A 26,810-nucleotide genomic window follows, 5' to 3' on the forward strand; every position below is an offset into this window, starting at 1 on the left:
GATGACCTTCGAGAACATTCGATACCCTTCTATGAATTTCGATGACCTTCAAGAACCTTCAACAATATCACCTATAAACCCTGTCGGTAAAACAGGGACCACCCAACTGATGGTAAATTAGCACGGACTCAAATCCGCGAAATCTTCCTTACCGACTGAGGTCGGTAGGTGGCTCAGAACCCGCCTAGCTATACTACTAATGTGATTGCTCCAAAAATTACTGATACTAAGAGCGTAAAAACTTGTTATAAAGTATGTTTAACAAAGCATGTATAATACAGTTGCCAAATGTATGTAACGATAAGTATTTATTTCAATTTTTTATTTACAAATATGTGCTGTGTGTGTGTTTAAACATACTTGTATTAAGATATGTCTATTTTTATACATATTTATTATATTGTATGGATTCACGATATGGTATTGAGTTTGCGGAGACAAAAAACATATAAACTTTTTACATATTTTATATTATCATGTTTCATAATAAAGTTATAAAAATATATAACAAAAGTAATTATTGTTTGAATTTGAACTAAAAAAAATTTTGAAAATAATTTAAACTTAAAAATAAATTTTTAAAAATTATTTACAACTTGTTTAATTGAAATTGAAAATTAAATTTTTAACTGATTAAAATTTAATAAAATTTTAATCAAGTTGACAAACATTTAGGAATTAAAAAATGCTCTAAAAACTAAAATTCTGTCATTTTTGCTTCCTCGTAAAGGAAGCTTTGTAGTCCTTTCGTTTATAAAACTTTTCAAAGTGGCGGAAACAAATTTTTTTCTTTATAGAAACATGTTATATGAGATCCTGATCAATTGTCCGTATGTATGTGTGTGTGTATGTGTGTGTGTGTGTGGATCCCTTTTTTGTTTAGAAGATAACTTTAACAGGTTTTAATGGATTTAGATAAAATTTGGTAGGCTCATTTATCATATTAATATCTCAAATCTGACCAAAGGATTTTGAAAAATACTCCAAAAAAAAAATTTTATTGTCTTTTTTCCAAAAATTTTTTTTTAATCGAAAAAATTTTTAAATAGAAAAATTTAAGGTTATATATAATAAAATCGTATTCCTTACGTCAAGACGAATCGATCGATATATATAAAGTATTCATTTGAGGTAAATTTAAAGAATTAATGAAAGTTAAAAAATCAAAAATTCACATTTTGGCTATAAAATTTTGTGATTTTTTAAATTGAAGTTTATATATGAAATAATTGTATTCCTTACGTCAAGACGAATCGATCGATATATATAAAGTATACATTTGAGGTAAATTTAAAGAATTAGTGAAAGTTAAAAAATCAAAAATTCACATTTTGGCAATAAAATTTTGCTTTCTCCACGAGGAAGCAAATTTTTTTGCTGATCGTAAAGAGGAAGCAAAATGTTCATGTAATGAACATCTGAATTTATAACTTGTTTAACATTATTTTTTGAAAAAAGTAGCATTTAGTAGCTTTTGGCCAAAATTAGTATAAAAAATCTGCCCGCTCCCCCTTCGGGGTAGCGGACACATTCTCATCCGCGCTTCGCGCGGGGGGGCTCGCTGCGCTCGCGGGTTTGAACACACCTTGGGGCGCGAAGAGCACTCCATCGCGCTACGCGCTCCAAATGTTATACTGACTCTACATTTAATATTATATTATAATATTTTAATATAAAAATTATATCCAATAATTTTATTATTATATAGGATTAATTTTCTTAAAGTTCTTCGACTTTAAGGAGAATATTCTCATCATGGCACTCGCGTTTCACGCTCGAATGTATGATGCGGAATTAGAAGTGTTTTTGAGTATTTGGATTTTTCATTATTTAAATATATGAAACATTTGAGCAAACGAATACATTTAAGGGGTTAGTATCTCATCTCCATTATTTTTTTCAAATAGTTTTTTTAATTAAACAATTTATTTTATTTACTTCAAGCTTGTTATACATAAAAGTAAGGGTTATATATACTATTCCCAGTTGAAAAATCTTGTACAATATCATGTACATTTTTTTGTTCAAGTTCAAGTACTTGCACATTCGCGTGATCTTGTACAAGAGCAGAAAACGAACCTGTAAAAAGAATTGGAACAAAGTACATGAACCTGTACAGGTACATTCAAGTGTATTTGTTTGCGACTTTGTGACTGTTGTGTGTGCAAAATTGCAAATCTATTTGTTTCGATTTATAAAAGTTATTTTGTCAACAACATTTTATGTCTATATACGTACGTACAAACATACATACATACATACACACAGACAGATGTAAAGATTTCATGAAAATAGTAAAAGTCATTTTTCGACCAATTATAATACCTTCTCATGTGATGAGAATGTAAAAATAAATGCTTTTTTCATTAAAATCTTAAAAACGTAAAGAGATAAAGAATAATGTTTAATGGCAAAGTTGTAGCTGATAAAATTTTGAAGAAAAAAGTCTCTGGGGTCATTATGCCAAGATGAATACATTACAAGATAATTAAGTCAGAAATTCTGATTTTTGTGTAAAAAAATATAAATAATATGTATATAGAGTAGTTTTTTTCTAAATTGATATTTTTTTCACTTGTATCATATTTTCTGAGTCTATTATGATGAGAATGTGTCTATTTTATGGACTGATTTTTTTCACCTTATTAATAAAATTTAATTTTTCATAAAAAATGTCTTTTTTGGCGTTTTTTAGGTGTTTTTCGACAATTAAACCACTGTAACTTTTACAATTTTAATTTAATCAAAAAATTTTATGTAAAAAAAATGTTTTCTTTTTCCTGGACTGTAATGCTGTGTAGTGAAAAAAAATTAAATTTCAAAATTTTGAAAATCCCGCACCGATTCTACAAATTCACTTTATAAATAAAAATAAAAGTCCCAATTCTTCAATGACCGATTCTACAACTTTTATCAATGTAGAAGATTAAAAAATTTTAAATACCGATTATTCAATGACCGTCTCTACAAGTTTTGTTAATCTGTAAAAGGAATAATTAAAATCCCAATTCTTCAATGACCGATTCTACACATTATGTTAATGAGTAAATATAAAAATTTTAAATACCGATTCTTCAATGACCGATTCTACAATTTTTATCAATGTAGAAGAATAAACAATTTTAAATACCGATTCTTCAATGACCGTCTCAACAAGTTTTGTTAATCTTTAAAAGGAATAATTAAAATCCTAATTCTTCAATGACCGATTCTACCAATTTTCTTTAACAAGAAAAATAAAAACTTTTAAATACCGATTCTACAATTTCCGATTATTTGTAAATTAATAATTATAAATCCCAATTCATCAATGACCGATTCTACAATTTTTATCAATGTAGAAGAATAAACAATTTTAAATACCGATTCTTCAATGACCGACTCTACAAATTTTGTTAATCTTTAAAAGGAACAATTAAAATCCCAATTCTTCAATGACCGATTCTACAAATTCACTTTAAAAATAAAAATAAAAGTCGCTATTCTTCAATGACCGATTCTACAACTTTTATCAATGTAGAAGATTAAAAAATTTTAAATACCGATTATTCAATGACCGTCTCTACAAGTTTTGTTAATCTGTAAAAGGAATAATTAAAATCCCAATTCTTCAATGACCGATTCTACACATTATGTTAATGAGTAAATATAAAAATTTTAAATACCGATTCTTCAATGACCGATTCTACAATTTTTATCAATGTAGAAGAATATACAATTTTAAATACCGATTCTTCAATGACCGACTCTACAAATTTTGTTAATCAATAAAAAGAAAAATTTAAATCCCAATTCTTCAATGACCGATTCTACAAATTTTCTTTAACAAGAAAAATAAAAATCCCAATTCTTCAATGACCGATTCTACAATTTTTATCAATGTAGAAGAATAAACAATTTTAAATACCGATTCTTCAATGACGGAGTCTACAAATTTTGTTAATCTTTAAAAGAAATAATTAAAATCCCAATTCTTCAATGACCGATTCTACAATTTTTATCAATGTAGAAGAATAAACAATTTTAAATACCGATTCTTCAATGACCGACTCTACAAATTTTGTTAATCTTTAAAAGGAACAATAAAAATCCCAATTCTTCAATGACCGATTCTACAATTTTTATCAATGTAGAAGAATAAACAATTTTAAATACCGATTCTTCAATGACGGAGTCTACAAATTTTGTTAATCTTTAAAAGAAATAATTAAAATCCCAATTCTTCAATGACCGATTCTACAATTTTTATCAATGTAGAAGAATAAACAATTTTAAATACCGATTCTTCAATGACCGACTCTACAAATTTTGTTAATCTTTAAAAGGAACAATAAAAATCCCAATTCTTCAATGACCGATTCTACAAATTCACTTTAAAAATAAAAATAAAAGTCCCAATTCTTCAATGACCGATTCTACACATTATGTTAATGAGTAAATATAAAAATTTTAAATACCGATTCTTCAATGACCGATTTTACAATTTTTATCAATGTAGAAGAATAAACAATTTTAAATACCGATTCTTCAATGACCGTCTCAACAAGTTTTGTTAATCTTTAAAAGGAATAATTAAAATCCCAATTCTTCAATGACCGATTCTACAATTTTTATCAATGTAGAAGAATAAACAATTTTAAATACCGATTCTTCAATGACCGACTCTACAAATTTTGTTAATCTTTAAAAGGAACAATTAAAATCCCAATTCTTCAATGACCGATTCTACAAATTCACTTTAAAAATAAAAATAAAAGTCCCAATTCTTCAATGACCGATTCTACAATTTTTATTAATGTAGAAGAATAAAAATTTTATTAAATTAAACAATTTAAAATTGTTTATTCTTCTACATTGATAAAAATTGTAGAATCGGTCATTGAAGAATTGGGATTTTTATTTTTCTTGTTAAAGAAAATTTGTAGAATCGGTCATTGAAGAATTGGGATTTAAATTTTTCTTTTTATTGATTAACAAAATTTGTAGAGTCGGTCATTGAAGAATCGGTATTTAAAATTGTATATTCTTCTACATTGATAAAAATTGTAGAATCGGTCATTGAAGAATCGGTATTTAAAATTTTTATATTTACTCATTAACATAATGTGTAGAATCGGTCATTGAAGAATTGGGATTTTAAGTATTCCTTTTACAGATTAACAAAACTTGTAGAGACGGTCATTGAATAATCGGTATTTAAAATTTTTTAATCTTCTACATTGATAAAAGTTGTAGAATCGGTCATTGAAGAATTGGGATTTTAATTATTCCTTTTAAAGATTAACAAAATTTGTAGAGTCGGTCATTGAAGAATCGGAATTTTAAATTGTTTATTCTTCTACATTGATAAAAATTGTAGAATCGGTCATTGAAGAATTGGGATTTAAATTTTTCTTTTTATTGATTAACAAAATTTGTAGAGTCGGTCATTGAAGAATCGGTATTTAAAATTGTTTATTCTTCTACATTGATAAAAATTGTAGAATCGGTCATTGAAGAATCGGTATTTAAAATTTTTATATTTACTCATTAACATAATGTGTAGAATCGGTCATTGAAGAATCGGAATTTCGTGTTACGGATTGGTATCTTTATTAATTTAACAATCCGTTTTTGTAGGGTCAGTCATTGAAGGGTAGAACGTTATGAACGGTTTTTTTTTGTACAGTTGGTTGTGTAGAATCGGGTAATTGTAGGATTGAAAAAGGTTGAATTGACTCCCTGCCTTCAAAAATATCGATCATAATTGCACTGACTTTCCTGATTTATATCGCTTAATTGCCAGACTTTCGCATCATTAATACTGCCACAGCAACCAGCATACCGTGCATGTTAATAGAACAAAAGCCCTTTCTATTATAATAATTAATAGGGTTTTCGTGTTGCGCGCTTATCGGTAAGTGGCACCCATCTATACAACCAATAATGCCCGGAAAGCCAGCAATTTCTCTGAACTCCCGTTCGTTCCGTTCAATTTTAAATATAAAATCTACTACAAGGAAATGCACAAAATGTAATTAGAAATAATGCTTCGCAAATTACTAAACAAACAATTTATATTGATAAGAATGGATGAATTTTATTAACATTTTTTAAAATGTTAAGAGGCCATTCACATATTATGTGATATGTTTAGGGGGGATGGGGGTAAGCAAAGTATCACGCTCTAATCAAATTTGCTATACTAAACTATAGAAAAAGTATCACGCAGGGAGGAGGGGGTCTAAAATACCCAAAATATCTATCACGCAATATGTGAATGACCCCTAATCATTTTGACGGAGAACAGTGTGAAACAAACAATTGTGTACAAATTCACGGATTGAAATTTTCAAAAAATGCATTGTTTTGCAAATGCGATTCTTTGTTTAAAAAAATTTAACTAAATTTTAAGAATAGAAAGTAACTTCGTTTCTCGAATCTATTTGAGAACTTAAAGATTTGTAGAATTGTACATATGTACATTACTAAATATAATATCTATTCTTTTTTTTACCTGTCAATGAATATCTAGGCACTGTTTCTTCAAAAAAAATTTCATTTTTTGAATGCTTTTCTCTCTCGTCCTCAAGTACCAAAAAACCAATTATGTCGTCCTTATCCTCTAGGTAATCGAAAATCAAATTGACCGCCATAACCGCCATCAGAACATCCTCATCATCATCGTCAAAAGCTTTATTTTAAGCAGAAGAATTTATTATTATAAAATTTCAATTAAACTGTAATGTTCTAAATATCTTAAAAATGACACACGTCCCCGTGAGTATTGGAAACAAATATTTTAAATTATTGTGTATCAATATTATGGTTTAATAAAATATTATAAATAGACGAAAGATATATTCAAAAAAGACAACTTTTTCCAATACAGAATTATTTAGAGCGTTATAAAAATAAATAATTTTACAAGCACCCAATTTTTATTAAATAAAATCAATTTTACAGTTCCTCCTATGTAAAAAGATACCTCGGAATGTGCTCCTTGTAATTTCCTGTAGAATATCCAATTGCACATTCTACAGAAGAATATTTATATAATTTTCATAGAATTTCCATGGATCTTTCATGAAAATTCCAATTTGATATTTAACAAAATTATTACAATTCCTAAAATATAATATTATTGTGATATTTCTTTCCAATACTTCTGAAATCCAGACGAAACGATTTTTAATCACAATTTTCTTGAAAATTTTGTTAAATAAACATACACACTAAATCTGAATCAGTGAAAATTTCACTGAATTCAAATCAGTGGCTCAGTTTTCTTTAATTCACCAGTCGAATTTCACTGGGAATCAGTAAAAATTTAACTGGTGAATTAAAGAAAACTGAGCCACTGATTTGAATTCAGTGAAATTTTCACTGATTCAGATTTAAAGTGTATTGTTAAATGAAAATTTAGTAAACAAAGTAGAAATACTACTTCGTGGTAGAAATTTTTATTACATTAACATGAAAAAATCATTCCTTTGTTTAATTATACATAAATTGAAGAAGCGCTTTGAAATAACCGTTAGAAATTTTAAAAGCAACAAATATGTAATTCAAATTTTAAAAATGAACTTTAATTTATTAATAACATTTTAACATAACTTGTTATATACATACCCTCCATTTTTTCTTCGCCTCTTTTTTATTAAATAGCTGTCACTAAATCAAACACGAATTCCAAATCCAGAAATTAAGAAATCACTACAAATCACTTGTCAATTTTAGGTTAGGACCTTACCCTTTCTGTCAACTCTTGTAACGAAGCCGAGTGAATTTAATGGAAAATTGGTAAAAATATTTTATGTTTTGAAATTTATTTCCTAAATCCTTAAGCAGTTTTCATATATTGTCGCAATTTGCAATTTCTGCGCAAATCAAAATGAGGGTTTTACGCAATGCGCCACTCACAACAAACATCTGAACGAAAAGTAAAATTTTACATTTTAAATCATTTGAGAACCGCTTTTAACTCTGTAGTTAACCACAGGCGAACGCCGAAAACACCCACCATGTAAATTTATATTGAGCATCGCACAAAGTCATTAAAACGAAACTAAAAAATTTTTTTGTAATTAAAGAAGGCACTTCTTGAATTTGGTGGTTTTATTAACCAACTTCAATTTTATAAAAATCACATGTATTAACCTGATAAAAATTGTAAAAAGTTTAAACTTAATTATCTCAAAAAGTATCTTCGGGACCAAAGCGAATTTTTTTCCAGTGTGTGTATTCAGTGATCAATTAGATATTGCCCAAGTTTTGTAATTTTTCAGTTTTCTCCAAGAAAGTTATTTACATTTAAAAATAGTGAAAATAAGCAAAGTGACAATTTTTATTGCTTTTTATTTCACATTTATGAAGAAAAAAGGAAGAAAGTGCTAAGAAAAACTAAAAATTAGTCGCAGGTACTTTATATTTGGTAAGGTTTTTTTCAATTTAATGACTTCTCTTTCTCACATTTAATAGATGAAATTTGCAAATTTAGGTTATTTGACAGGTGAACTTGAAAATCATATTTTATATATTATTTCACATATTTAAATAATTTTATCAATTGATAATGATAAATTTATTCATTCTTAGTTAATTCCAAAATATTTTTTTATTTTTATGGTAAATTCTATGTTTTTTTGCATATTTTCTAATGACTAAAAATTTGTCAGTTTTCAGCACCTCATATACTTTAAATTCATATTTTGCAATAAATAATTAAAATTTTAATAAAATTCTTTTCATTTCGTGATCCTAATAACTTCAGAATCATTCCTGCAAAGTATTATAATTTTTAAAAATTAGTCAGCAACGAGTTCAGTCGAAGTATAATGGATTGACCCAGAACAAGTCTATTACCGTTTTTTTGTAAAGTAATGTTTACATATAGTTTTTAAAATCAAGAAATATAAAATCAGATTTTTGTTGACATTCAACAAATCATATAGATAGTAAGCAAAATATAATAAATTAGAGCCTTCTGCTTGAAAAGTATTGTTCCACTGAAAATTTTAAAAACTTGACTGACAGCTCTAATGCAAAGCGGCACTGCCACGACGTACAGTCAAATCTTTCTCAGACTCACACATCGAAAATGACAAAAAAAATGACTCAACTCAGACAAAGTTTCAACAAAAAACAGACACAATTGAAACAAACAATGGGAACCCATTCAACACCCTCCGGTACGATGAGATTTCCAAATCCAAATCTGTTTTTATCCAACGTGATCCTAACTCACCAGATTTCCGTAAAGACCTCAACCACATGTCAATTGGTCGTCTACTACATTCCTTCTTTCCCGGTTGCATTTGCGACATTCAACAAAGCGGTCGTGGCAAGGTAAAAGTTATTTTAAATTCTGGCAAAGCCGCAAACAAACTTCTTGACGACTCTCTACTTAAATCAAAGGGTTTTATTACAATTATCCCTTCGAGCTTCGTGTCTTGTCAGGGAATTATAAATAATGTTCCTACAGACATCTCGGATGTAGAAATTCTAGAGAATGCTGAAATCATGGGCCCGCACATCAAAGGCATAAAAATTATAAACGTACATAGATTCAACAAAAAAACCTTCTACGACAACACAAAATCTTTTAAATATGTTCCCTCAACAACAATTCTGTTAACCTTTCAAGGCACAATTCTTCCACAAAGAGTGGCAATTTTTAAAGGCTTAAGCCCAGTCCTTAGATTCGGACACATCGCTGCACACTGTCGCTCAAAACCACGTTGCAAGTTTTGTGGAGAAGCTGTTCCTCACAAAGAAACAAACTCGCGCCCCAAAGAATCAAATCCACAGGAATGTGTGAATTGTTCTGGCTCCTACCTAATTACATCTAGAGATTGTCCAGAATTCTCTTACCAAAGAGAAATTCGCACATATGCGACAGTCAATAAAGTTTCATTTAACGAAGCTAAAGCTGTTCTCCATCCTCCCAACAATCCGAATCATACAAAATTCAGTTTTTCCAACTTTCCAAATTCGGGCAACACACCCGCATCTTCTGTCAATACTTCTCACAGTCGGTTTTCTACTGATCGTACTTTTTCACAGGTTGCAAATACTCAACAACCAAAAGCTGTGAATACACAATTTTCTCTCTCATCTCCAGTACAACTCCGCAAGAGACCAGCTCAATCAAATAATTTCTTCGCATCTCAATGGAATAACGGCAGGGACAAATGCGATCTCTTGAACGACTTTGCCTTAAATTCCACAAATGCTAATTCCACCACATCAGAACATATTTCTACATCTTTCAACTCTGATTCAGTTCCCTCTTTCCTTTTCTGACTTAGTAACCTAGTTTCAAAAATATCTGTCGCCTCCTCTCCTGAAATCGCAAAACACAACTAAAATCACTTCCTTAAGATTTCAGAAAGCCTTCAATTTTTGTTAAATCCTACTTTCCCTAATAATGGCTAGTCTCTCTACGTTTAACTTAGGGGCCGTCCATATATTACGTATCGCTCAAGGTGGGAGGGGGGGGGGTTACCAGACACTGTTATGGTCTTATTACGATGGAGGAGGGGGGTCGAAGTATAGTGTTACGTAACAAATAAAAAAATTATTTATTGAAAGAAAAAAATAATGACATGAAGTAATAATGAAACTATTTTCACTAGCATAAATTTTGGCGGGTATTCCCTGTTATTTCTTTCTACAAGTGATACACGGATTGGTAGTTTATTTTCTTATCTCAGGGTGCAGTCTCTTTGCTTTAAAAATCAAGAACGCACGAGCGACTGCACTCTGAGACTATGATCATGAACAAGTGACAGACAAGTGAACTTAACCTTATTTATAACAGAAACGATATGGTCATACCCTTAGTTTTGTGTTTACGAAATAAAATTCTAGTTGGTCGCAATAGACATCCAAAATAAAATGAGGTGAAAAAAATTTCAAATTTGCTATGTGTGTGGTGTTAATATTTATTGCACGTAAGTATAAACGAATTTTATATTGATTACTCTTTTGTTTTTCTTCTGAACTGTTTGTTCAGAGTTTGATGCTTGAATTTGCGCTTAAAATATTTTTCAATTACATTAACTTATATTTATATATGAAATGCATGTTAAATATTAATTTTTCACGATTAATGAAATAACAATTTGATTTAATTTTATGTTTTAAAGATGTTAACGGACCAAGTTTTTTTTAACCACATTTATAGAAAATATTCGAAAAAATTCAAACATGCGACCGAGTCTGAGAAAACGGTCTTATCAACAATATTATTTTTTAAACTTGAAAATATAAGAAAATATAATTTTAAAAAATTCGATTTTTTATTCCATGCCCCATTTTCTCATTAAGTTAAATAAAAATATTTTTATAAAATATCATTTCGTTGTCGTTTAATTGATAAATTATAATCATTTTTAAAGAAATCAAAATGTTACGTAACATAAGTGGGGGAGGGGGGGTCTTTATCCACTGTTACGGTAGTGTTACGAGGGGGGAGGGGAGGGTCTAAAATTGCCAAAAAAAAGCGTTATGTAATATGTGGACGACCCCTTACTGCAGTGGAATTGTCGTGGCGTCTTTAACAAGACTCACGAACTCCAAAAAATCTCTGACAAATTTGAAATACTTCTACTTTGCGAAACCTTTTTAAAACCGAACAAAAAAGATAATTTAAATAAACTTAAAGATTTTAACATAATCAGACATGACAGAACAATAAATAAAGGTGGTGGTCTCGTGATTGCCATTAGAAAGCAGTTAAATTTTACAAAAATCCCATCAATTTTTACTCGCGAGGATGAGCTTGAAACACTTGCTGTCTCAATTGACTCCTCACTTGGAAAATTTTTAATAATTTCAACTTATAGAGTCCCTGGCAAACAAACACCGGTTAGCTTTTGGAAACTTTTGTTTAGCTCAATTGAGAATTCTGGTTTTAACTCTCTTTTTGTAGGTGGTGATTTTAACTGCCAAAACACTCTCAGGGGCAGCTCTTACAATTGTTCTAATGGTCTTAATCTGTGTGATGAATTGATCAATTCTAACCTCATTCTTTTAAACAATGGTTCTCCCATTCGTATTGGTGCCCCATCATCTCCCGGCTCAGCATTGGATCTTTCCTTTGTCAGCCCGAACCTTTTTACAGTCTCTTCATGGTCTATCCATGATGATAACATGGGTAGTGATCATTATCCTATCTTTACTTCACTGGGTGTTACAATACCCATTTCTACCTTCACATCCCATAAATATAAAACTAAAGGAATAAACTTGTTAACATTTACAGCCTCTCTCAAAACATCCATGGATTCTAATCTTGAATTGTTAAACACTACAGACCCCATCGCCGATTACTCTCATTTTGTAAATCTTGTAGATTCTGCTATCAATTTCTCATGTCCTCAACGAAAATCAACACACAATACAACAAGAAACTTTAATCATCTCAAAAAACCGTTCATCCCAGCACCGTGGTGGAACAACCAGTGTGAAGAAGCAATCAAAAACAGAAAAACAGTTTTATCAGTTTATAAAACAACGTCTAATTATTCCAATTTTATCGAATTAAAGAGATGCGAAGCTATTGTTAAACGGACAATAAATGAAGCTAAACGTCAATCGTTTAGAAACATTTTCGATTCACTCGATAGACACACGCCAAAAACAAAAATGTGGTCAATTATTAAATGTTTTAAAAACCGATTTACCCAACCTGCAACAGCTTCTTGCTCGGCAGATACAGTGGTCATAGATAAATTAAACTCCTTAATAAATGATCTTTACCCTCCCACTGTTTTTACGATAATTTTCCTAATAATATCAACTCCAACCAATTTTTGGAAGCTCCATTTTCATTTCCAGAACTGTCAATAGTTATTAATTCATGCAAAATTAAATCTTCTCCAGGTCTTGACAAAATAGATTATAATATAATTCAACATTTTCCAGAAGAAGCTTTATCAGCCCTCCTTTCAACTCTTAATAAAATTATTTCCAGTGGTGTTTTTCCCCTGTCCGGGAACAATTTTCTTTTTTTTTTCTCCCAAAATCCTCCCCTGGTAAATTTCGACCCATTTCTCTAGCTTCGTGCCTTTTTAAAATCACAGAATATCTTTTATACAACAGACTCTCTTGGTTTATAGAACGCAACAGAATACTTAGTACCAACCAGTACTGATTCCGTAGGGGTAAATCCTGTGCAGACGGTAGGCCCTCCTTTCGTCAGAAATTTGGTCTGGACTTGCTAGCAGTGAATTTGCAGGAGTTCTCTTTCTTGACCTGGAAGGTGCTTTCCCTAGTGTGATCCCCAATATTCTCGTTGAAGACCTTCGTGAAATAGGAATTCCAGAAACAATTGCTCGATTCATATACAACTCTATCAAATGTAAAAATATTTTTTTCAAAATAAATGGTGAATTAATTGGTCCAAGAATCAGCACTACTGGTCACCCACAAGGTTCAATTCTCAGTCCGATCAATTACGCAATTTACACACGTAAACTACATACAATGATTCCCCGCGACTGTAAAATCCATGAGTTCGTAGACGACATTACTGTCACATGCCGATCTCCAAACTTAAATCAAATAATTAACTCCCTCCAAAACTCTCTTAACGTTCTCTCTTTGTACTTGTCTGAAAGAGGTCTGGAAGTCTGTCCATCCAAAACAAAATTTGTCACTATCAGATCTTTCTTACCTCACTCGTAATAGCAACGTAAGATTTAATTTTCCTTTTTTAATCTTTTTCGAGAAGACGAAAGATTATGGCGAACTAATAAGAAGTAGAGACCTTGATCCCTATTTCGAATTCCTTTTTGAGGATAATTTATTCACTCCCCAGATCTTTTTCGATTTGGGTAAAACACTACAATCCTCATCTAATCCCTCACTTTTATTTAAAGATCTTACGTCTTGCAAATTCCCTAACCACACATTTTTCATTACAGACGGTTCTAAGTCGGATGAGGATAATCTGGCTGGTTGCGCGTTTGTTTGCCCCTCCTTAAATATATCTTCTAAATTCAAAATTTCCAATTTTGCATCTATATTATCACTTGAAGCTTTTGCTATTTTGTTTACTTTGGATTATATTATTAACAACAATATCAGTGATACAGTAATATTTTCAGATTCTCTTAGCGTTCTCAAAAATTTAGCATCCAAAAATATTTATAAAATTAAGTCTTATATAATTTTTACCATAAGAAACCGCTTGAGAGTTCTTTCGGATATGAACCGTCCAACAAAACTAGTCTACATTCCTGGTCATTCAGGAATTGAAGGCAATGAAACAGTTGATAAGGCTGCCAAAGATGTATCCTTCAACCCGGAACAAATAAACATTCAACTCCCACCCTCGGATTTCTTCAGTGTAGCCCGTAAGGAATTAGTCAATAGTTGTGACTCTTTCTTTTTAGAAATTGGTCAAAACAAAGGTGCACAATACACTCAATTCTTTTATAAACCCAAGAAAAAACCCAGGTTCCATAACTTTATATCTCGTAGAAGTTGGATTGTCTCTATTTGCCGTTTAAGATCTAATCATTATAATTTAAACGCTAGTCTTTTTAGGAAGAAATATATTTTTTCTGGAAGCTGTCCCCATTGTCCCGGTATCGAAAAGTACATTGATTACATTCTTTGGTCTTGTCCCAAATGCGACGCTTTTCGTCCTAACCAATTAAAGGCCCTTTCAAGAACTCTAACATGCCCTCTTCCTTTTAACAGTGTTCAATTTCTCACCAACCCTTCCGCTAGAATCGTTTCTCATGTTTTTAGATTTTTAAAACTTTGTAATATTCAATTCTAATTTTACTTTTTATTTTTTTATATTATTTTTCAAGTTTTCGCGCTCTCCATACCTAAGTCTATCACTCCTATATTTGTGTCTCCGGAAGATTCGACCGGTGGGGTACCAGCCTTCCGGTCAAATCTCCCGGATGCTCGGGCGCGTGCGCCCCATTTTCTGTTCTGTTCACAGATTTCAACCTTCATTTTCAACTACCAGGTTATGGCCAGATATGCATGGTGCAATACCTTTATAGTGCCAATGTTAATCTAAACACTACTATTACTGTACATAATCTAAATTAATATTTCATTTCAAGCAGTGCCTACCTTTCCTCAAATTTATTGTATTTTCTTTTATTGTTTATACTTTGATTTTTAAAGTTTTTTTAATAAAAAAATTTATTTTCATTTTAATATGGAAGAAAAATTAATAAATTGCAATCAAGATGGAACTATTTAAAAAGATTATATATGCAAGAGCATAAAGAAAAAAAGAAATATGTTCCTAATGGATCAGAAGCATTGGAACATATTTCTAATTTCGATTATTATAATGACATGAATTATACTTAGGGGAACATGTCAGACACAATTGGTATATTAAATAATATGTATTAAAATAAAATGGTATAAATTTAAATTCCTTTATCGCTATGTTTTTTTAATGAAATTTTTATGACTTCTCCCTGACAATTTTTGACTTTTTCCTGACTAACCTTATTTGTGCCTTTTTGAGGCAAAAAAAGGTTTGTGACATATTTAACTACAAATTAATGTCTAATTATAGTGACAAAAGCGATAAAATCAAATTAAATGTTAATAGATTAAAATATTTTTTTTGCTCAAAAAAATTTTAATGTATTTATTTATATATATATTGATAGGATAAAGCGTGGAAACGAAATCGATTTCAAAAGAGATATGCCATTCGTTTTTACCATAAAAGTTCCGAGAGTTGAGAAGCTAATAATAAGGCATATATGTAAGCAAAATGTGAAACAAGTTCGAGCTTGTTTGTTTATACGCGTGAAGAATGTGAAGATTGTGAAGATTCAAGTGTAATATGATCTTCAAAAGCCCATTGTCAGCATCCAGAATCCAGACAGAAGGAGATTCATTATCATATGCGATGTAGATCATTACCATATAAGGTAAGCGATTCTATTTATAGATCACCCCCTCCTCAATAATGTGACATTATAAAGCTTGTCAAAAGTTCCGGTGCAATCTCTAACATCGTAGAGCGACCGTTTAGTTTACTTTCGCCATAATTATTGTATTCTTTCCTGATAGCCAATAGGTGCAAGTTAATTTGACTTTTTACTTAGAACATAGTTCTTTCCTGATAGCCAATAGGTGCAAGAGAAGCAAATTAACACTTAGAATAAATAATTTAATAGAAATAACTGTCGTATTTATAACTATAAATACTAAAGAAATCTTGCATTATCTCTTTTCTAAACTTATCAATTTAGTACATGTTTCTTCTCTTACACCTGCAATAAAATTCATTCCTGTCAAAGGTGCGAGTGATGAGAAATAGCAATAAAGAATATTGTAATTCTTTAAATAGTTATAAAACAATAAAAGTCGTTAAAGTTACACAAGTGCAACAAAACGAACTATTTCAAATCAAATCAAAACCAATTTATAACGACTAAGCTATAATCATCGATTTATCCGACTTCATTACTAAAAGTAAGTAAAAGAATTGTAAACTTGTATCATTATTGTATAATCATTACTATATAATTATTATTTAATCAATAAATGTTATAAAGGGGAATATTTGACTTGTTATTCTAACGCAAAACCCGTAGTTTTGACAAGTGACCACGATCCTACATAAAAATAAATATCAGGCTTTACCAACCTCATTAATCAGCCTTATTACTTTCAAGTAAATAAAATTCATTTTATTTAAAAACCACGCCTAGTTCGGAACGTAACACACCCTAACTTATCCTAACCGTTAGACAACCTAATATTACAAATGAACAAAATATTCATTTTGTTTAGGTTATATTACATGATTTTTCCATGATATCACCCTGACATTTCTTGACTTTTCCTAACTAACCTCATTTGTACCTTTTTGAGACAAGAGAAGGTTTCTGACATATTTAAATACAATTTAATGTCTAATTATAGTAACAATGGCGATAAAATCAAATTAAATGTTGATATTTATAGAAACTTTCCACACTTTTTCTTGACTAAAAAACCACCCTCACTTTACCTTATGGTTAGACACCCTGATATTATAAATGATCAAAATATTCAATTTTTTAGGTTACATGATATTTCCATGACTTCTCCCTGATATTTCATAACATTTTCCTAACCTTATTTGTGCCTATTTAAGACAAAAAAATATATATAGAAATTTTTCTGACTTTTTCCTCACATTCTCTGACCGTTAGACACCCTGATATTACAAATGAACAAATTTTTAATTTTTTTAGGTTATGTTTCATAGTAACTGCAATTCTAATAAACATATACTAAAAACATAATATAAACATATACGTTTGTTTATTTTGAATTGTTTCAATCATTAGTAGAAAATTACTAATAACTAATCAAGTTATAAAAACATATTAGTCATCAATTATAACAAACTTCCACAGTGCCGAGAACCACTGCTGTCGTCCAACATAGATTAGTGGTGGGGGCACTAGACTCGCAACGACTCTGTGATTTCGCTCTCATGTAGAACCGCTGCACCCGGGTGACTCTCCCCATCTGACAGTAGGTAAAATGTTGAACAGAAATTTTAGTACCAAATAGGAGCGCTGATTACCTTTCGGCTTGACTTTTGTCTATTCTCTACTGCATTTGAATGTTATTGTTGTTATTTTAGAATTGTTTTGTAATTTATTATTGTTGAATTAATTAATTAATACGTTTAACACAATTTTTTAATAAATTTTCTTTTAATATTTATTTATTTATAAAGAATATTATTTGTTAAAATTGTTTAACGTAATGGTGAAGTGTGTGGCAGTGGGTTATGTGTCAGGTTATAAAAGGAAAAAAAATTCTGTCGAAAAAGTCTTTTTCTATTACGTACCTAAGGACGAAAAAACAATTAAAAAGTGGCAAATTGCAATTTTACGTGACGATATCACTTTGAAAGCAGGAGACGCAGTATGCGAAAAACATTTTCGCAAGACTGATTTTATTTTTGAAAGACCGATAACAAGTTCTGACGGAACTGTCATAGGCAAAGTACGTTATTTATTATATTTATAATTATCGATATTATTTAAATAATTTACAAACTTTGTACGTTTATTTTTTAAAAATTAATTACCAAAAAAAATTTCGAAAAAGGGTAATAATTAATTATGTAAACAGGTACATTGTTTTAAATTTTATAATTTTACATAAAATGTTTACTTTACATTAAAAATATATTTCATTAGTACATCATACTATACTTTAAAATTAATTTTAAAAATAAATTTGTTATTAAAATAAATTTTTTTAAAATTTATGTTTTCACTATATACATATTTTCGATTCCTAAGCAATTATATTTTAAAAATTTTGTAGACTGTGCTGAAAAAACCAGAATTAAAAAAAGATGCTTTACCAAGTTTGAACTTAGGACGAAAGGAAAAACCTGAAGCGAAACCAAGGTCATTATTTCTGAAACGTACTCGAGATAGGAATATTGTTGATGAACCGATAGGCAGTAAAACAATAAAAATTTCTGAAGATAAAATAAGAGAAGAAGTTTCGGAAAAAAGTGCCGTTGATGCGAGTGATGCGACAATTAATGTCGATGAAGACGAAGTGTTGCCTGAGGAGAATAAGACTTTGTTTCAGCAAATAGCTGAAGATGAAAAAAGTGTAGTCCTGCCTTGTGGATGGCTTCGATCAAATATCACTTGTAATCACGAAAATGGAATTAGTTTCGTAAAATTAATCGGAATTAAAGAAAAAAATGGGCAGATTCATTCTGGCTGTCATAAAACAGTTACTCTTGACGAAGATATGAATATTTTCATTTATATTAATGGGAGACACATGGAAAATGTTAATTTTGGTTTTTCAAGTAATAAATTTGAAAGCGTAGAAAATTTATCACATGTCCTCGAAACAGTGGATAAATGTCAAATTTGTCAAGGTAGCTTCAATATAGAAAATAATGTCATTAATGCCAGTCTTTTGCAGTCGTTTACGTTTATTGATGGTATCAATATCTTAAGGAATAAATGCTGTCCTATCATACTACAAGAAGGTTTAAAGCTGAAAGGTCGTCACAATCAATGCAATTATTGTAAAAATGTTGGACATGTGTTGAATACTAAAATTATTCGTCGTCAAAGGAACAGGAACTCGAAATATTTTCTTTCAAAAGACTTGAGTCCGAAAAAACGAGCGCAACTTGAAAAAATAAAAAAAATAGTTAAAAATACGGGTCGAGTGAAGGAAAGAGCTCAAGCTACTATTCGACTATTAAAAGCAACGGTAAAAGAATCACAAGAAAAATTAAGTAAAACTTCTGACGATTGCGTGGATAAAATGTTATCTGAAAATTCAAATATTAGCCCGAATGAACAGTTAGCTATTAAGGAAATTTTAAAAGCATCCAAAGTTAAAAGTGCAAAAGGTCGAAGGTATTCAGATGACTGGATCATTCTCTGCCTCCTACTACACATGCGGTCACCTGTAACGTACAGAATGATTTACGATAATAAAATCTTATCTGTACCCTGCGTCAGAACAATTCGGAGGTACCTTGCTTAAATAATTAAAAATACAATATTAAAATAATTTATATAAATTATATAATTACTATTATGTTTAAAGTATAATTAAATTGGAAACATTAAAAATAATGTTTATAAATTTTGAATTGATTAAAATGTTTTATATGTAAGACGATATATTATATTCACAGGAAAAAATTTATTATACTAATATTTACAGGTATCTTTCTCAAATAGACTGCCCGTGTGGTTTTGATCCCAGATTTTTCGAAATTTTAAAGAGTCATTTCGACGGAAAAACATCGAACCAATTACATGGATTAATTCTTGTAGACGAAATGTCTACCCGGAAAAGCTTGCTTTTGGATCAAAAAACAATGACTTTTAAAGGTATTCAAGATTTTGGGGATATTCAAGATACTCCAAAGGAAGGTGAACCTGAAATGTCTGATCACGGTCTCGTCATAATGTATCAGCCTTTATATGATAATTACTCGCAACCTGTGGCAGTGTTTGCTTCGAAAGGACCAACCCGTGGAGACGTCTTAGCAAAATTATTAATTAGAGCCACAATATTTTTAGAAAAAGCAGGCGCAAAAATTCATGGGATTGTTGCTGATGGGGGAAAACCAAATAGGAAGATGTGGTCCGAGATGGGTTGCAGTGGTAAACTGGACCAAGAATTTAAAAATTGGTTTCGACATCCCACAGTAGAACAACGCAAAGTGTTTCTATTCTCGGATGCTCCTCACTTAATAAAGACGATAAGAAATCGTCTAGTAAACTGTGGACAATTACGAGTAAGAACTTAGCAGAGGGGACAAAATTTGTATTCTTTTATAAAATTATCGATTTAAATATTGTGTTAAAATATTAATCAATTTCTAATTTTAGGTTTATCCAGATGAAAGTCCAATTATGTGGAGTCATATTAAAATTTTACACGATACAGATAAACTTTTACCTGCCGGAGAAAGAATTTGTCCGAAACTAACAGATGCACACGTAAATATCACGGGCGATAAATATTCTAAAATGCGTGTTTCTCTTGCGGTGCAGGTACGTTTATTCAATAAATTTCATTGTCTTCATATTAAGTACAAATATAAACCTAACTTGTTCATGAAGCTGATGTTAAATAAAATTTTTTAATAATCTTAAAAATGTATAGCATGTCTAATAATTTTACTTTACCTAAAAATTTATAATTTTTTAAAATTTATTCTTGATATAATAATAAAATTGATTATATCGATTATTCCAAGTCAAAAATAAAAAACTATTTTTTACGTTTGAACGACACAATCGTCCTCTTCAGAAACTTAAAAAATAATTAATATTTTCTTTAAAAGAATATAATTAAATTAATACATAGATTAAAATTAAAAATAAATATTATTTTTAATATACACTACCGTCCGAAATTGTGCGAACGCTTACACCGCGAGTCATTGAAAAACATACTCGCGTGAAAATAAAGATAACTCTGAGAGAAATTAACGTAGAGACTTTTCCCTTATAGCGTTGGAAAGCTTATTAAATTTCGAAAAAAATGATACCTATTTGAATGAGATTGCTTAAATAGGTTTAAATATATCATGTTACAAAGTTGAAAAAATAATTGTAATTTTTTGCTTATTTCCTACCTTGACTTTAACCTCTTGCATGGTCCAGGAAAATCGACGAAAAAAATTGTCATTTAACATAATTATTCCTTGAAATCTAAGCTTTCCATTGATTCCAAGAACAATAAAAAATGTTGACGGGTTTGCCAGTAATTGAAAAAAAGGACGAGCGTGCACGAAAAAAAATTCGACCGTCAATCGCTCGATTTTCCCGTCTCGCTGCCTCTTTCGTTCGTGCGCCAGGGCCGAAACAGAGAATTTTGATTAGGCGCTTTCCGGGCACCATTAATTTCATTATTTTTGCCTTTTTGTGAACATAAATTATTTGTATAACGCGAAAGATATCATAATTGTGTTATAAGATAATTATACAGTTATTAAAATTAAATAAATGTAATAAAACTTATATATTTCATTATTAAAATATTTCACATACATAAAGATATTAATTTTTTAATCACTCATAATAAAATAATTATACAATTAAAGTTTTGTAAGAATTAATATATAGTTATAATCATTAAACAATTTATTATTAAGAATCAAAAACCTCGTTGGTCAAATTGAATATTTTAATAATGAAATATATAAGTTTTATTACATTTATTTAATTTTAATAACTGTATAATTATCTTATAACACAATTATGATATCTTTCGCGTTATACAAATAATTTATGTTCACAAAAAGGCAAAAATAATGAAATTAATGGTGCCCGGAAAGCGCCTAATCAAAATTCTCTGTTTCGGCCCTGGCGCACGAACGAAAGAGGCAGCGAGACGGGAAAATCGAGCGATTGACGGTCGAATTTTTTTTCGTGCACGCTCGTCCTTTTTTTCAATTACTGGCAAACCCGTCAACATTTTTTATTGTTCTTGGAATCAATGGAAAGCTTAGATTTCAAGGAATAATTATGTTAAATGACAATTTTTTTCGTCGATTTTCCTGGACCATGCAAGAGGTTAAAGTCAAGGTAGGAAATAAGCAAAAAATTACAATTATTTTTTCAACTTTGTAACATGATATATTTAAACCTATTTAAGCAATCTCATTCAAATAGGTATCATTTTTTTCGAAATTTAATAAGCTTTCCAACGCTATAAGGGAAAAGTCTCTACGTTAATTTCTCTCAGAGTTATCTTTATTTTCACGCGAGTATGTTTTTCAATGACTCGCGGTGTAAGCGTTCGCACAATTTCGGACGGTAGTGTATTTATTTTCTTAATACAGGTTTTCAGTAAATCCGTTGCTCGTGGTTTACGTTATTATAAAACATTAGAAGACAAATTGAAGGATAGTGAATCTACTGCACAGTTTTGTGAAACTTTTGACCGAATGTTTGATGCACTAAATCGAACAAGTTTCGAAACAGCAATACGACCTAATTGTAATGACATACGTGTATGTACTTTTGCATTAACAAACTAATAGGCTATTCATTTAATTTAATTTTGCTATATTTTACTATTTACGATGTTAATAGGTATTGGAAGACTCTCTTATGTGGCTAAATTCGTGGAAGGAAAGGGTTAACCAGGGTTTGATTGCACCTGAAGAATTTCTCACCAATGACGCTGATGTAGGATTACGAATGACTCTACGATCTACTTTAGATTTAATAAAATATTTGATTTAAGAAGAAAAATTAGAAATGGTTTTTACGGGCAGAATTAATCAGGATTCTTTGGAGGTATTTTGGCGCGATACTTTCTAAGTCTGAAGTGAAAAATTAACTGATTTTATTAATTTCACAAAAACTCACGAAGAGGTAGTGATCAATAATTGAAATCGAAAAATTTTTCACTGATCAGATTAAGGAGTTTATACAGAGCGCGCAAGCAGGCGAAAAAAGTGCGGCGTATAATAATAATAATTGTGGTGATGGTGGTGGCAGTGCGGTAGTAGTACTTAATAATTTAATAGTTGCGAATTGTTTATAAATTAATTATAATGTAATTATATTTTATTATTAACATATTTTGAAAATTTATATTTATTGTAACTTTTCAGAGCGCGTGCGATTAATTATTGGCAAATATTTTTGTATTTATAATTTTTAATAAACATTTTTCATGTATTTATTTTGTACAGAGGTTTTTTGGAACAGTACGACTATCAGGAGCTTGTAATGATCACCCAGCGACTCCAACTTTCCTGCAAATTTATAAAATATTATCATTTTATAGTATTTTAAAACCACCTAAAACCGGAAATTGTTCCTTGCCAGAAAATGTTGGTCAACCTTTAATTTCAATGTCAAAATTGAAGGAAATTTACAAATCGGAGAAAAAACCATCTTTTATCGAAAATATTAAAACAAAATTAAATATTGTCATTGAGCAAAACGATAACGATTTTACTGATTTTACGAACGCTTTGGATCACGATTATGACCTTCCCTATGTAACAGAGTGCCTTATTTACTTTGTTACAGGAAGCATTTGTAAAAATTTCATAAAATTTGTGAAATGTGAAACCTGCCGAACTGGATTTTTAGAATCGTCAGAAAAAACATTTATGTCAAATCATCCCATTGCTCAACTCGTAACAAGAGAAAAAGAAGACGAAAATAGCATTAGAATCGAACATCCTAATATCAGGCTTTATAACTTCCTGCAAGTGATTGAGTTTAGTTTTGTTCAAAATTCTAACAAAAGTAATGTTTATGACGTTGTAGTTGATGAAATTCTTCAACAAACTTTTAGTTTTCCATGCGCTGATCACGCTCAAGAAGTCTTAGCATACATAATTCATTACTACTTGCAAAATCGCATGCGGCAATATGCTAAAATTCAGGTGGCAGATCACAAAAAAAAAGCACTGATTTTCGAAAAATAGCGAAGTTTTACTCAACATAAAAGTATAAAAATTGTATCTGATGTATTTTATTATTTGGATTATTTTATTATTATTTTATTATCTGTTATGACAATGTTCATCTAATATATAAAAAAAATAAAAATTTTAATTTATTTATAATAAAAATATATAATATTATAATTATAAATTATAACTACAGTAAATATTGAATAAATAATTTATTATTTTGAATTTTTGCACATATACTTTAATACCAGTTTGTGAAATTATTTGCTTCCTTTATAAATTTGTACTTGATGCGAGATATTTTATTTTTATTATTTTATATTTAATTATCCTTTTATTCATAAAGAAAATCTACCACAATTATAGATTAACAAAAAAGAAAAGATGAAATTATTGTTATTTTCATTCACTTATTTAAAAGTCGGCCCGAAAGCACATCCAGCGCCACCATTGCCGCGAAGCGGCGGCGATCAACATTCATCCCACTTTTTCCTGGTGCTAACCATTAGAGAGTCATTTGGGTGAACCGCTGTAACAGCAATCCTACTGCGCCATCTACCTAACGTTTTCCCCTCCTGACATCACGGAGGGGAGTGTACAGAGTAGATGGGATGGAGGGGTACGATGCTCGCAACGACTTTGCGATTTCGTTCCCATGTAGAACCCCTGTAAGGGGGAAGAAAGAGTTGAGCGATTAGTCGGTTACATGTGGGAAAGTGTAAAATTCTGAAATTATACCCCTTCCAACACTTTCTCCCGCCTAGGTCCTCTTCGTCCGTACATCAGATATACTCCAACAGTTAAATTTTTCGTAATCTTGAAATAATTGCTAATTCAGTATACTTTTCATTTCATTATAATTATACTTATTTGTTCATATAATTAGTTAAATAAAGTATAGTTACCTAGTCTACTGTATCAATTTACCATTTTCACAAAAAGAAATTACAAATTTTTATTTTCTATTTAAATGAGAAGTGCGAAAAATGTGGATGGTTTGTTTACATTTCACATGTTGGACATACCCTTAACTTTAACATTTTAATTTAGAACTAACGATACATACCTCGGACGCTCGGTTAGACTTATACATTTTATTGTTTACTTATTGCAGTTTGTTTATATTTATAAATAATTTATGTTTAAATTAATATTTTATTAATATTGTATAAAAATTATCTTGATTTGGACAATTTTATTATTTAGAGCCAACGAATAGTCATAATCTTGACCAAGATTGACTTGAGTTATTTTAAATTTGACATTAACGCATTTTCCCTAATATTTCTGGACTTATCAAAAAAATTGTTTTGAGTAAGTTTTCAAAAGAATAATTTTACAGGCATACATATCCAAAATTTTCGATTTTTGTTGTAGTATTAATAAGAGACAATTATAAATAATAATATGAATTTTTAGTTTATTTTTATCCAAATGCGAGTCAAGAGTTTCTTATGCAATAGGAAATATCTTCGTTTATACTGCTGGTAATTGACAAATGGAAAATGGGAGAATACTTAGTGCCTGTTGGGGGTGAACTAAGGTTCAATGTTAAAGGCCGTATGAACTTTAAAATTTTTTATTTAATTGAAATAACTACTGTTTCGATTTACCCCAACTGACCCTATGTCTTTAATTTATTTATTAAATTAATATTACATTATATATATTTTTTTTCCTCAAATTTTAAATTTTTAAGAAATTTGTTAATAATTTTTATAAATGTTATAATAATTCTATTAAATAACAGAAAGAAGATATTCTCTCCAAAACTATTTTATGAAATTGTATCTTTAAGAATTTTGACGGCTGCGCCATATGAAAAAATTATATAAATAATATTATACTAAATTAAATTGCATATAAAAGGAGAAAAAATAAAACTCCAAAAAAGAATGTAGGTATATAAAATATGCTTCATCAATAACAAAAATTGTAGATTGGCTGCGTTGAATAGTAACGGCTGCGCCAAATGAAAAAAATTATATATTAAATAAAAATAATAATGAATTAATAACATCGCCTACACAAGAAAAAATAAATAATAACAATTGAATTGCGAAAATGTTTTAGAAATGAAAGAACGAATTACAAAAAAATTCCTTAAAATTGCATAATAACCCTTTTGTTAGGGTTAAAATTGCAAAATAACCCTTGTTAAAGTAAAAAATAAACTAAAATGAATTTTGTGAGTGGACAAGGAAAGACAAAAATTCATAAAAGTACCAAAAAAATGTGAGTTTTATTCTTCTTCAAAATTACAATATTTTACTGACAAAGTTTAACATTTGAAACAAGTACTTACTTGCCACTTGGCGTTGAAAAGAAAAGAGCGGCAACGGGAGAACAAACACTTCGACTTATTGCTTCTGATGATTAGTTATAACTGCCTGGTACGTCGTAGTTCAAAGCCATCCCTTCCCTTTTTTGCAATGTGAAGGCGTTTGTGAGTTGTGGAAGGGCGTATGGGACGCTGGTGAGAGAGAGGGTAAAGCGAAAACGAAGTGGCGGCCAAATTCAAATTGCGAAGGTAGAAAAGGAAACAAAACTTTAAATTCGTTGAAAGGAAACATAGTCAAATTATTAACATACCGCCCGCCTCGTTTGAGAAACGAAATAAGAAGATAATGATGCGCCGCCCGCCTTGATACAATTATTGGAAATGTGCATAAGAGTGCACTCTTTTACATAGTAGTTGGTAGTAAGCATAGTTTTGCAATGGGGCGAGTGTATATTCCAGATGCAGTGCGGATAGAGGCAGAACGAACAAGCCCATCACTGCCAGGAAAGACTTTGATAATTCTACCAAGAGGCCAACTTCCCCTTTTGAGCAATGAGGAATCGAGAATTAGCACTAAGTCGTTTGTTTGTTAATTTTGTTTCT

General features: G+C 30.1%; 1 protein-coding gene across 1 annotated transcript; it reads left to right on the top strand.

The window, feature by feature from the left end:
* Nucleotides 1-22,068: 22,068 nt before the first annotated feature.
* On the top strand, nt 22,069-23,068 carry LOC127278682 (uncharacterized). Its single transcript, XM_051300499.1, has 2 exons — nt 22,069-22,501; nt 22,584-23,068. The coding sequence occupies exons 1-2, from the start codon at nt 22,268-22,270 to the stop codon at nt 22,734-22,736; spliced, it is 387 nt and encodes a 128-aa protein (XP_051156456.1). The 5' UTR covers nt 22,069-22,267; the 3' UTR covers nt 22,737-23,068.
* Nucleotides 23,069-26,810: the final 3,742 nt, after the last annotated feature.

This window comes from Leptopilina boulardi, unplaced genomic scaffold (genome assembly GCF_019393585.1).
Source record: "Leptopilina boulardi isolate dan_hultmark-lab unplaced genomic scaffold, ZJU_Lbou_2.1 LbouV2_210, whole genome shotgun sequence".
NCBI lineage: Eukaryota > Metazoa > Arthropoda > Insecta > Hymenoptera > Figitidae > Leptopilina > Leptopilina boulardi.

Bases quoted from the DNA above. Each gene is read 5' to 3' on its own strand.
- LOC127278682 (XM_051300499.1), top strand. From the start codon at position 22,268: ATGACTCGCGGTGTAAGCGTTCGCACAATTTCGGACGGTAGTGTATTT. The intron at 22,502-22,583 runs GTATGTACTTTT...CGATGTTAATAG, and splicing joins CTAATTGTAATGACATACGT to GTATTGGAAGACTCTCTTAT.